Source organism: Paramormyrops kingsleyae, chromosome 23 (genome assembly GCF_048594095.1).
Source record: "Paramormyrops kingsleyae isolate MSU_618 chromosome 23, PKINGS_0.4, whole genome shotgun sequence".
NCBI lineage: Eukaryota > Metazoa > Chordata > Actinopteri > Osteoglossiformes > Mormyridae > Paramormyrops > Paramormyrops kingsleyae.
This window is the reverse complement of record NC_132819.1, coordinates 20,677,851-20,691,223: the sequence shown is the minus strand read 5'-3', so window position 1 is coordinate 20,691,223 and position 13,373 is coordinate 20,677,851. Positions and strand designations below refer to the sequence as shown.

At 49.5% G+C, this 13,373-nt stretch overlaps 1 protein-coding gene and 1 long non-coding RNA gene across 6 annotated transcripts in view; one reads left to right on the top strand and one right to left on the bottom strand.

Annotated features, from left to right (window-relative positions):
- runx1t1 (RUNX1 partner transcriptional co-repressor 1) overlaps positions 1-10,568 on the bottom strand; it is a 39,526-nt gene extending 28,958 nt beyond the window's left edge. For all 5 annotated transcript variants that reach the window (XM_023820174.2, XM_023820176.2, XM_023820175.2 and 2 more), the window contains exon 1: positions 10,448-10,568. In XM_023820174.2, the coding sequence (XP_023675942.1) occupies positions 10,448-10,475 (28 nt within the window). In that variant the 5' untranslated portion in view covers positions 10,476-10,568. The remainder of the gene's footprint in view (positions 1-10,447) is intronic.
- Positions 10,569-10,659: 91 nt separating this feature from the next.
- Positions 10,660-12,672, top strand: LOC111848290 (uncharacterized). The gene is made up of 4 exons (XR_002839274.1): positions 10,660-10,795; positions 11,584-11,713; positions 12,374-12,508; positions 12,635-12,672. It is a non-coding gene; the product is annotated as an uncharacterized lncRNA (long non-coding RNA).
- Positions 12,673-13,373: the final 701 nt, after the last annotated feature.

Below are 13,373 nucleotides of genomic sequence, written 5' to 3'. Positions count from 1 at the left end.
TGAGTGTTCTGGGTAGACCCCACCGTACCCCAGCCTTATACACGGCCTTCAGAACATCTTCAGAAGCTCCATCCCACGCAGATGTGGTATATAGAGAGTGATGTCTGTGTTCTAAGTTCACAGCACATCCACTTTTCCCTGACCGCACCTTGCACTGTACAGTGATGGGACCCCGTACTGCGCTAACAGCCCCCACTGGCAGCAGAGTCCCTGTCACAGGCTCAGCGGCAGGTTCGGGAACGCGCCATTTTACAGGCGACTCACCAGCCCCTGTGTGGCCTTTCAGAGAAGCTCTGAAGGAGCAGTGACCCAGGGTAGCCGTACGGGGCCGGACTGCGTGCAGCCATCACGGAAAGGTAAAATAACAGCTCACACACACACAAAGTCCAAGACCTTCATAGGGCCCTGACATAAAATCAATACTGTGACCACAACAAACTGTCTGTTCTCCAAAGTGCAGCTTTTAAAGCACAGAAAAAGGGCAGAGCGGGAGGGGGCGGTGATGCGGGGGGTGGGGGGGGGGGGCTCCCACACCCACACACAACCTTTAAAAGACATTAACCTGCTTGTGCTCTGAGCAGGGGCTGAGCACTCCCCCTGCGTGCGCTTTCACTCAGCCCCTGAGGACAGAGCGCACTCCAGGCTCGGTGCTCTGGCGGTCTGGCACGCCGGCCGTCCCTGACCTACGCCCCAGTATGTGGGCGCTATTAGAGGATGCCAGAAACTGCTGCTCAGCGATGCGAAAACCATCATCTCCACACTGCACAAGAGCCCAGGGGAGCCGTGCTGGCCGGCGCACGGCACAGCCGCCGGCTACAGCTGGTATCAGCTGGTCACAGCTGGTCAGGGGTGCAACTAGCGTCTGGCCAATCTGTTTATCATCTCACACAGGCTCGCACACACACACACACACACACACACACACACAGTCCACGTATTGATATCTTTATAGGGAAACTCCATTCATTTCTATGGGCATAACCCTAATCCCAAACATGGCAACCTAAACCATTGACCAGCCCTAACCTTAACCATAAATAACCAAACAAAATAAAATACTTTTGGCATTTTTAGGTTTTTGATTGTCTTCACAGATTTTTATAAAATTGAGGTTATCCTTGTGTGGTCCGAAAAAATGTCCCAAGGTAAAAAGTTACAGGTTTTTATCAAATTGTGGGGAAATCTGGTCACACACAGATGCATACACACACAGACACACAGTTCATATATTCCTATCATTGTGGGGACTCTTCATTCATTTCTATCAACATAAACCTAATCCTAACTATCATAACCATAATGCTTACCCAGCCATAACCTTAACCAAAAGTAATCAAACAAAACATGACTTTTGGCATTTTTAGTTTTCTGACTTTATTCACAGATAAAAAACAGGTTTTTATCATACTGCGGGGACATTCTGTCCCCACAATGTAATATATACATGACCCACACACACACACACACAAACAGAGACACACACAGAGGAATCTGTCAGCTAGGCTGGTGCTCTGTGGGTGGGAGAAACACCAGCAGGAACTCCCAGTTCCTGGCCCAGCTCCGATGCACACAATGGCTAAAGAATGAAAGGAACCGGAGTGGAGCAGAGATAGCGGCCAGCAGGAACTGAGCCGGAGCCGCTGCGTATCACGCTCTCACTCAGCGCGCGCCGGGATGCTCGGGTCCTCAGGTAATTACTGTGGGAAGCTTGGGGGGGGGCAGTATAGGAGCATGACCCTGCCTTCACTGAGAAACACCCGGAAAAACAGGGGAGCCCAGCCAAGCACAGCTGCCACATGCTCTCTTAATGTGGATTTAATTCCCACTGTGTGACATTCAGCTCACTCCTCCCCAAACACTGCATGCTTTTCATTGTTACAGCTGATTTGATACATTATTAATGGCAAAGGGGAATGAGAAACCTGCTTGCTTGCCGTTACCCTCCCAAGCTTTCAGACACTGGCTTATGTGTTTATCTACCTGTTTATAATATCGGTGCCTATGCACAATGCTGTGCAAGCTAAACTCTTCTTATGAATACAGACACACAGGCGATGGTTCATCGCTGAAGAAACTAGGGCCCCCGTAACGCAGCCATAACCCCAATGAATTCACCCCCCCAACGCACCGTACCGACGCCCCAAAGGAACGGGCGCCTGACACCACGCTTACTGGTGCGGCGGCCTCGCCCCATCTGCCCCAGGACCCGCTCCACACCGGGGGGAGGCTCTGAGTTACTCCGTGGGCCCGTTTCTGTTTCCATGGCGACGGGCGCCACAGCAGGCCAAAGCGTGGAGCGTGTGAGGCGGGATGCTAAGCGAAGTTAGCATTAGCGCTGAGCGATGCATCACACTGGCACGGGTGAGATCTGGCGGCACGTGGGATACGAGCTGCTCAGCCTGTCGCCTCCCGTCTGACCCCCCCAGACCACATGAGCCATTAGTGTCCGTGGCCAGACAGCAGCAGTCCGCTGGGAGGGGGTGGGTACAGACAAAGGACACCACACGGGCCACTGCCTGTGAAGACAGAAAGCTGTACCTATAATCGGAAGGTCGCTGGTTCAAATCCCAGGGTCGGCAGAATGTTTTCACCGGTGTCCTTGAGCATGGCCTCTAACCCGCAATCTCTCCAGCGACTGACTGACCCTCTGCCCACTCACAAAAAATGCTTTGGATAAATTCAGCGGATTCATCCTGTTATGGCAGCCAGACTGATACAGAGAAATTGTGATGTGAAGCTGTATTCCCGCCCCCCCCGCCTGCATGCTGCTCCCTAAGTGCTCTCTAACATACTGCCGAGCCGACACCCCCACACACACATTGCATCACAGTCCCCCCAGCATAACGTACGAAACTCAGAATGCAGCTGAGTAATTGAACACAAGTGTGGGATCCGCACTGCCATGAGTCTTCTTTCATATGATAATCAGGAACAAAAGCGTTTGGAACAAACCGTCTTCCCGATGCCAGCGTCCCCCCAAGGAGGTGAATGCAATGCGGACGATCAGCGGCTTTCTGCCTCCTCCCAGTGCCCGTCGGGCCAAGCGGCTCCTTCGAGGGCGCGGCTGGCGTGTGTCGACCCGGGGGGGGAAAGGGGGGGATGGCGTGTCTGCCCTTTGCACACTCAGAGACCCCTCACCCAGAAAAACAGGGATACCTCCGCTTTACAAAGGAATAGCCTGCAGCCACACACATTCACATATTTGATGAGAGAAACTGAGCAGGAAGGAATAGCAGCTGAAGTAGCTAATTAGCCTCTTAAAAACAGAAGGGTGACCATCCTGGGCCATTATAATCCTAACCAAGGACACAGTTATAGCTATACTATCCATGTCCACAGCCATTCTGAAAGTTTTCCCATGCACGGTCAGTAAACTCTGGAAGCTCTAGAAAATGTTACTGCTGAATCTTCAACCCGTTTCGGTTTCACGTACATTAGAAAAGGAGTCCATCACGGCGTGCTGAGTGGACGGCAATGATTACACACTGCGGCGTGTAGCAGAGTGTGTCACTGAGAGAGGGGCGCCGGGCCTCATAGATGCTGCAGCTTTGGTTCAGGGCCGGCGTTACTGTCTCTCCACGTCATTCCCCAGCACCAGAGCGCTCGCTGCCAACAAAGCACAGACCCACATGCGATACTCAGGGGCTCCTGGCTTGACATGCCTTCAGACTGGCAGCGTTTCCCATATGGCACTGGAAGGTACTGGGGGGTGGGGACAGTTTAACTTAACTTCACAAACATAAAATTGCAGCTGCTCCATTATAGGTGATCCCTGTGCAGCTGTGAATTATTATGTGGACAATTTAATACTGCTATAGCAGAGGAAGCAGCAGATTAAGACCCAGCCTCCGCTTGGCTGCCAGGCTGCAAACGCGTTCTTTAGCGGGACACCGGCGAGGCCAGCGGCCCATTAGCGAAGCGGGGGGGGGGGTTCCCATGGGACCCAGAGGGACATACGCTGCCTTCGGTGCCCCAGTTCGGGGGGGGACAGCACTCTCAATGAGCTCCTTTTTTCACGAGTCGGTATCCCGAAAGTTCGCAATTTGTCCCGCCAACGGGGGGAGCATTAAAACCAGAGCCGATATATATATTTTTTTTTTTACAGTTATGGAAAAAGTAAAAAAAAAAAACACAGTTTCTGAAGATGTCATTACATTCGGTGAATGGTATGGAGTAATGACAAGCACATGTGAGAGTGCAGAGCGCGGGCGGGCGGGGGGGGGGCAGTCAGGACCCACGGTACCGAGGGACACGGGATGCGTGTCGTATAAAGGACGCTCACCGCTGAACTGTGGTAGAGGGGAAAAAAAACAGATGTTGGTAAAAAAGACATAAAGGCACATGGAAAAGTGATTACTGGCGCACGCAAAACATCTTCAAACATTTAACCTTATATGGTTACGCAGATTCATACTGGCTGCCATTTATTGTTCGCTAAGGGGATCTGCATTTCTTTTACATGGTGTAATTACGGCCGCCTCTGAATGGACAGGGACAGAATATTCACAATAGTGTGCCACACGTGCTATCCCGTCCCTCCCGTCCATCCCAGTCCCTTCTCCCAGTCTCCCTCCCGTCCATCCCAGTCCCCTCCCCCAGTCTCCCTCCCGTCCATCCCAGTCCCTTCTCCCAGTCTCCCTCCCGTCCATCCCAGTCTCCTCTCCCAATCTCCCTCCCGTCCATCCCAGTCTCCTCTCCTGGTCTCCATCCTGTCCATCCCAGTCCCCTCCCGTCCATCCCAATTCTCCTCTCCCAGTCTCCATCCTGTCCATCCCAGTCCCCTCCCATCCATCCCAGTCCCTTCTCCCAGTCTCCATCCCGTCCATCCCAGTCCCTTGTCCCACTCTCCCTCCTGTCCATCCCAGTCCCTTGTCCCACTCTCCCTCCTGTCCATCCCAGTCCCTTGTCCCACTCTCCCTCCTGTCCATCCCAGTCCCCTCTTTCAGTCTCTCTCCCGTCCATCCCAATCCCTTCTCCCAGTCCCCTCTCCAATTTTCCCATCAATCCCTATCCCTATGTGATCCAACGGAACATCGTATTACCGTGACGGCCAGATTTAAGCAAAATGCTTTGCCGCTGTTCCTGACCTGAATTCCTCCCCCCGGCTCCATGTTTCCATCAGAGGCTGAGGCGCTTTCAAGCCTTTTGTTAGGCATCAGCTCCCCCTGTTTCCCTGAGCAATAACAATCACTGTAGCTCATAGATCTACCTGTTCATCAGCAGACCAGACCCTTTAAACGCACTGCAAGGTTGGTTGAGTTAGTGGAGCACGCCACATGCTACTGTTTTTGTAATACGCATTAGGGATGGGTGATAGCACAGATTTTCTTTTTGATCCAACACGATACCAAGTAATACCAAGAGGACAGGGTGCTGGAAGTTCTCATTCCAATCAGAAGAATCAGTATTTCAGTATTGATTTCTGCATCCTGAATTCACATGAGTCATTGAACAGATGGACGTGGACAGCGATATCTCAACAGTCATGCCATCTGAAAAGGAGATATTGTGGATAGACAAAGCACGAAGACGTCAGTGGTGAGGCGGTATTTTGGCAATTTAAAACCTGACACCCACAGACTGGTGTTGTGGACTGTAAACTCTGACAAAAACTTGTGCCAATTAAAACTAGAAATACTACAAACTAATTTCACCAGCTTTGACATCCAGTATAACATACAGAATGCAAGTGCTTACAGTTAAAAACACCCACCCAAGGACACAAAGTGCCAGGGCTGGGACACAGAAATCCAGAGGAGGCCCGGTGTCCACCCTGCTCTGAGGGGTGGCTGGGGGCCTCACAGGTGTGGCTCGGCGTAGCTCCAGAGCCCAACCATTGAGGGTCTCATGGGACAAAAGGCGTTGCTGTAGCAGATGCATCTCAGAGGCCTGAACCTGCCAGACAACAAGAGCAGACGTAGTGCAAAAGTTTGAACCTGCCAGACAACAACAGAAGATGCAGCGCAGAAGTCTGAACATGCCAGACAACAAGAGTAGACGCAGCGCAGAGGCCTGAACCTGCCAGACAAGAGCAGACGCAGCGCAGAGGCCTGAACCTGCCAGACAACAAGAGCAGACTGTGCAGAAGCCTGAACCTGCCAGACAATAACATTAGACACTGCGCAGAGGCCTGAACCTGCCAGACAATAACATTAGACACTGCGCAGAGGCCTGAACCTGCCAGACAATAACATTAGATACTGCGCAGAGGCCTGAACCTGCCTCTGGAGACCCTGTGACTCTTTTCCTCTTGTGACATGGCAGCCCAACCGAACCCACCGCACCACCCCACCCCACCCCACCCCCAGAGCACCTTCACCCTCCCTGAATCGTTTACCCTTTTAGAGCTTATCTTTAAATGTAAATTCTGTGACAGGAAAATAGAGGAGCCAAAGATAACAGGTTACATCTTCACTCATGCTCTGTTATCGAGTTCTGCATCGCTGAAAAGCACCTATTCAGTGAGATTAGCTTCTGGCAGAGAGCATGGCGGCACGCGGCGGCTCTGTGTTCATTAAACACACATCCCGGCTTATCGCAAATAAAAAAGGCTTGTCAGGATAGCACATTGTGCGTGTCTGTGCGAAGGCAATGTGTGTTATGGCGATTACAATATCAGCTCAGTCCATATGGAAGCAGGGACATAAACAGTGAGAGAGTGTGTGTGTGTGTGTGTGTGCGCGCGCATGTGTGAGAGAGCGGGAGAAAGGAATTCAGAGATGGGGGGGGGGGGGCGGGGGGGTTAACTGGAATTTGGAATTAAAATTAGCAGAGAGACAAGGCAGAGGAAGGAAGATGAAGTTCTAGTGTAGGGGTAGGCAACCCTGATCCTGGAGGGCTCGGTATCCAGCAGGTTTTCTATCCTACCTGATGAGTTACTATCTGCCTGAGATCAGATGTGGTTCATCAGAGAGCAGGTAGGATGGCAAACCTGCTGGATCCCGGCACTGCAGGATCAGGTCTGCCTACCCCTGGTCTAGGGCCTGGGTCACAGAGGCCCTATACACATATATAGTACATTTAGTGGTGCAAAAAATGTGGAAATTTTGACAGGTACCGATATATTTTTACCTAATATTACTCATATTGACAACCGATACAGATAACTGGCGAACCTCCAAGCTTCACAAATATGTAGTGAAACTGACATCAGAGATCCAGTGAATGTGTGTAGCTACCAGATCATATAATGCAGGCAGTGAGACATCAGCAAAGTAGCTCCAACCTGAGAGACTGTAGCGAGGTTCTAAGAGGTGCATGAGCCGACTAAATCTCTTGCCATCCCATACAGAAAACAGCTGATCCTTCAATGCAATCATCTCCAGTATTTTAGCAGTTATGTCATTAGTTGTGTATGCAGCTCACTTTGAATACCTGACTAAAGTCTAAATATCAGCTGACAATATCGATCAAGACCGATACACCTGACCAATGCCAATGTCTTGATTTTTAACAAACGTCGGCCGATACTGATACATTAAGCGATATATTGTGCATCTCTAACCACATGCCAGCATCCCAGCTGTATGGGAGCATGTCTCGTCAGTGGTGGACTCCAGTGTCTTAACTGGACCTTCTCCAGATCTTTTCTCCTCAAGACAAATTACAGCTTTATATTTCTCATTAATATTTTATTGAAAGAGACCACTTTGTTCCATTACAATGTGTTACGGCAAAACACGTCCTTCATGCTACCCGTTATTAGTCTTATGATTCACTGCGTAAAAGTGAACAGGCTCAATAAATCTTGTTTCTAGCTTTTAAATATTTTCTTTTGAATTATATAAGACCTTGTAAATTCCGGCACTGCCGCGGAAGAAAGGCCCCTCATCATCTCCATTGCATTATACTTTCATGAGGAATGTAATTCAATAGCCACAGAGCCAAATCCCTCTCACGGATAAATTTGTAACTATCAACGCCAGCTATTGATTTTAAGCCTATATTCTGGGAGACTGAGTCCCCATCAATAATTCATTTTGTGCTCTCCACGGGTAGTGGGCTCTAGGGGAGTTGACTTTGTTCACATTAGAGGAGCCCATCTCCACAACTTTGTGCCTCAACAGCTCTGAATGACTGCCTGATAAAATCTATGGCTGGGGTTAAGACAGTTACAGTTAAATGGAGTCTTCGCACAGAAAGGGGGGGGGGGGCAATGAGAGAGCCAGAAAAAAAATCCATTTAGAAAACCGACTGGGCTGCGTTCTGGGCAGACACGAATTTTCAAAACAGTGTATCCAGAAAAACGGCGTCACGCAAAACAGAGCAAGCGTGTGAAATCACACTCACGCACGTGCAGAACCTGTCGACTGACTCATCGCACACGACTTAGAATCCGAAGGATGATAGTAAAACAGCAGCTCGTCGAAGTGTATTTCGGACACACACATCCACACGTGCATTAAACACCGAAGACTCACAAGAGTAGCGCATCACACCACACCGCATGCTGCATTTCATGCTACATTGCTTGTCCCGCCACTTGGACAGCAAAACGATTCTCACCATTTTAAACAGCAGGTTTACATCATATGACCCTGTGCGTGAGCAAGGTGGGGGCCAGGGGGCTGACATGTGGAGGTACACAATCCTCTATGTACTTGGGCACTCAGGTAATGTCAGCTACCCTGAACGCTTACGGTTACTGGACTCGCAGTTAATGAACCAGTCGGCTGTTTATTAGACTTGGTAACTCCAGCAAACCCACAAACACTGATTTAAATGAGTCAGCCAGCTATCTGTTAGCACTGGTACCAACAGCGAACATGCTACTGTTGACTTTAATGAATCACTCCGCTTTTCATTAGCACCTCTACCGCCTGCAAAGACACTAATGTTGACTTTAATGAAGCAGCCCTCGGTCTGGTAGCCCTGGTACCGACAGCAAACCCACTGACTGGCAGCATCTTGCATTCGCTGCCTCGGCCGGGACTGGCTGGGGAGTTTGGCGCTGTTGGATTAATAGTCTGCAGATTAGAGCAGCGATCCACTGTGACTTCTACGTCTTCCTGTCCATCAGCTAAATCCTGGGAACGTAAATCTCACTGGACCACAGCCAAGCACAAAGTGATGCCCCCGTAACAGCCAGCATGAAATAAACACCACATGCACCTAACTTTGGGACATCTCATTTCGACAACCTCTGGCCGAGTCCGCTCTCCTCTGGGCCAGAAAGACAGAGAGACAGATTCCCACAGCAAAAACAGCATCAGGGCCTTTAATCTAATCCTCACCGCCCCCAAAACTTCAGCTTCTCTTCTCAGTCACGTGAAGGCCATTTGTGCGCGGCAGAGTCACAATGGGAGAAGAAATAAACATCAAGACGGACTGAAAAGATGCATTTGACAATTGGGGCTGTGCTGGGTTTTCAAATGCAAACGTCCCCAGAAGTGAACCTTTCAGACGCACCCAACTCCCAGGAAACTGGGGAGCTCATGGGCTCCATGAGGCCTCGGCAACGCAGCAAGCTGTCAGCTGATGCTTATGTCTAATGGAAGCGGGACAATGTGATCCGACAGGTCAGAATCGGCAGAAAAGGCGAGAAGAGCCGCTAATGTTCAGCCAGTGTCCATGTGACTTGCCAAGGTCCCTGTAACGTCTCCATGGAAAAATACCCCTCAATTGCTATAGAGCTCGACTTGCAGGACAGCTGACAACATTAAACTTACAATAGACAAGACATCTCTCCTTTTAATTCATCTCCATTCAAAGCAACCTGTCATCTGCTTGGATTCATATTGCATAAAAACAGATAGAAGTATTTATCGGTCTTCTTTCCTGTTTCTTATACATATTCTAGCAATTCTTAATTATACAATACTAAAGAAATTTAGATCTGCAGTTTATTACCTTTTGTGTAAGGATTCTGCTTATACTATATAATCCTGAATATCCTTCAATTTGAGCCAGAGTATGTAGTAAAATTCTAAATTCAGAGTGTACAGTCAGACGGGACATGTATCTATACTAATGCATTAACAAGTTTATTTTAAGAGATGTTACCACTGGTTATAATGTATGGTTTCACCGGTTATATTGGTAATGTTTTGGTGCCAACAGAAGCAGAGCCCTTTCTCCTGACGGCCAAAACAAAGGGGCGGCGTGTAGGGAGGCTGGGCGATGGGGCAGGGCTACGCAGACCGCGGACAGCCGCCCCGCTTCGCTCCGCTGCATTTAGGGCAGTAACTAAACAGGTAAACACACGCACAGCTCTGTCATTGCGCGCGATAAATGAGAGCAATAATGTATAGACTGGGCAGCAAAAACAAAGACAACCTGGAAAATAACACGCACTTTTATAACAGAAATTTATAACGCTGGTGGAAAAGATACGCCTATGCGTTTATAAGAGCAAAATCACTGACAACTGACACTCTGTCAACAGGCAGCACGATTCTGAGTCACCACAATATCGAGTAAACCAAAGCAAACTGTGAATGACACTTACACTGAAAGGGCTTAGAAACTCCCACCATGCGCTTTCTGATGATGAAATTAATCTCCAGTGCCGGGGAGCTTAAACGCGGAGTCCCAGCCGCGGCGGCGGCACCCTGAGCTCCAGATCCCCGCAGTCAGTCCGCCAAAGAGCCGTTAGTGTAACAGGACCCGGTCGCTAAACCGAGCGATCCCCCGCTACAGACCGGGGCTCCTGCCGGCGTCCGCCAGCGTCTCAAGACGCCGTTAAATCTCAACAAGACGGGAAAAGATGCCGCAGTGGATGAACCGAGAGGAGCCACGCCGCGCGCCCTGCCGCCGGACTCACTAGCGCCAGACTCGGCGCGCGCAGCAGACCCAGGTGCGGAGGGGGCGGGGCTCTGTCCGTGGGCGGGTACGTGGGCGGGGCGATGGCGGCGGGGGCGGGCGCGCGGCGGAGGAGATGGACTTGTGGCCCACAAACATTTTGGTTGGGTTAAGTATGTGTGAACAATGGCTATGGTTGGTCTCTTAGAGATTGTATGGGTGTCTGTCTGGCAGTCTGTCTGTGTGTGTAAGAATGCTTCTGTCTGTGTTTCTGAGTACATGAGTCTGTGTGTATATGTCTGACTGCGTGGATGTGTGAGAATGCGTCTGTCTGTCTGTTTGTATGTGTGTATATATGTGGACATGTATTTATTACATTGTGGGGACCAAATGTCTTCAAAATGTGATAAAAACCTGTGATTCTGACCATCTAAGGGCATTTTTCTACTCCCTCAATATTACAAAAATCTGTGATTGCCATCAAAAAAATAAAAATGCTAAATGTCCATCTTGTGTTTTGCTTAGTTACTCATGGTTAAGGCTGGGTAGGGGTTCAGGTTGTCATAGATGTGATTAGGGTTTTACCCATAGAATTAAATGGAATCCCCACAAAGAAACAAATACAAACATGTATGTCTGTGTATGTATATGTATGTGTGCATGAGTACGTCTGTCTGCCTGTGTATGTGTGTGCGTGTCTCTTTCTGTCTGTCCACGTGTAAGAGTGTGTTTTTCTATCTGTTCGTGCAAGAGTGTGTCTATCTGTGTGTGTGTGGGTGCGTGTGCATGAGGCTGGGCTGATCCGAATTAAACATGCCAACATTTGCTCCTGCGTATGTCCAGCTGCCCTGCTTCCCTCCGATAGACAGGCTCCTACACACTCATCCAAGGCAAACACGACCATTTTCACGACCATCTGGAGTTCATCAGAGCCTGACGAGCAGAGGATGCAGAAGCTCGGCCACATAAGAAAGTGAGAAGCTGTGTGTGTGTGTGTGTGTGTGTGTGGTGGGGGGGGGGGGGTCATCCTCCTGCTCTGGATGACTGCATACGTCTGTACAAGTCGGTCTCAGACATTTATGGATGCATTGATTATGTTCAATGGCATGTATAGAAGCAGTATACAGTGTATAGAAGTGTCATTTTTTATTGGATTTGTAATGTTTATTTAACAAGACATGTTTTATTTAACAACACATTAGCAGAACCTCTGCTATTTATTTACTATTGAGTCTACTTGAGAATTACCAGCCAAACAGCCCTTGGGACGCTACTGCAGAATCTGTCTTTCAGGCGGAGGACTGCATTTATTAGTCCAGAAACTACTCTTTTTTTAACATGGTGCAGTTCAGAGCAACCAGCAGAGTCTAAGCAGAGTCGCGACATGATATTCTAGGTGAAGCTGGAGATGTGTTAGGTGCCTCCCTGCTGTAAATGGAGCCTGAATAGGCTTCACTTTTGCCAGATGTAGGGAGGACATCCCCAGTCCGAGAGGAGCACAGTGCACTGAGGGTTTGGTATGTCTTGGCTTTCAGTGATCTGTGAAGATGCCTGGGTGCACTCTGCGGCTGATTTGGCAATGATGCTGCTTAAACTTCTCATTGTATCAATCGCACCTTGCCTTTCCATCCAGCTGTGGAAGGCTATGAGCATCCACTTCCTGGCGGGGGCTAGCAGGTAAACACAAGGAGGAGCAGAGTTTCATGGACTGCTGAGAAGAAATCAAGAAGCAGCCACGCTGGCTCACCCAGACGATGCCACATTACAGGTCCTGAGTGGTCACATGATCCCCGGCGCTCGTATTATCACTGGCTACAACCTATTTAATTTCAAAATCACTAAAACTTTAATCTGGAGTGTAGACTGTTGGGTAAACTTTTTCCTTCTGTTTTAGGATGGTTTTGAAGTGAGGCAGACTGGGTAGAAGGCTTTACTGGAATCCCATCGATTAGCGTGAGTATATAACAGCACCTGACAGGAAGTGATGTAAGCGAATTACAGTCAATCATCTGCTTCCATAAGAAGACTTCCTGTCACAGCAGCTTCTGGAGCGCCGCTGAACTCAAACCCCATGTGGTAACTGTGTCCACATCCATTTTAATGCAGTCACTTCCTGTTCATTCTTGCAGCAGCTTGTGAATATATAAGACTGACTCACATGTGAGTTTGCTATAGGATTCCTCAGCTGTGGGGTCTTGCTGCTTGGGCATCATTCACTGTTAGCAAACAGACACAGTCTTCCAGTCTGGCAGCCAGGGGGGCTGAATTCTCCGTTTAAACACCCGAAATGAAGCCATCCGTCATCCAGGGCCACAGCTGCTCTCCGGTTCACCCATGATGGACTTGGTGACGGGGGTGGGGATGGGGGGGGTGGCACCACACCCCCCTGTAGGACTCGCAGCCTCCACCGGACCGTGGAACAGGTGGAGGTAGAGAGAGTGAGTAAACAGCCATGTGCTGCGGGGATTAGTGTTGGGCGCTAAGGCTGCCACACGCATACTGATGAGCGGCTCCGCATGACCAACCCTCAGCCGGAATCCCAGCAAGCGGCTTCTATCTTTATCTGTGCCTCTTACATCTCCCTGGAGCACAGGGCTTTAGCAGGTCTGTGCTGTTCGCTTGCATGTAGTTTT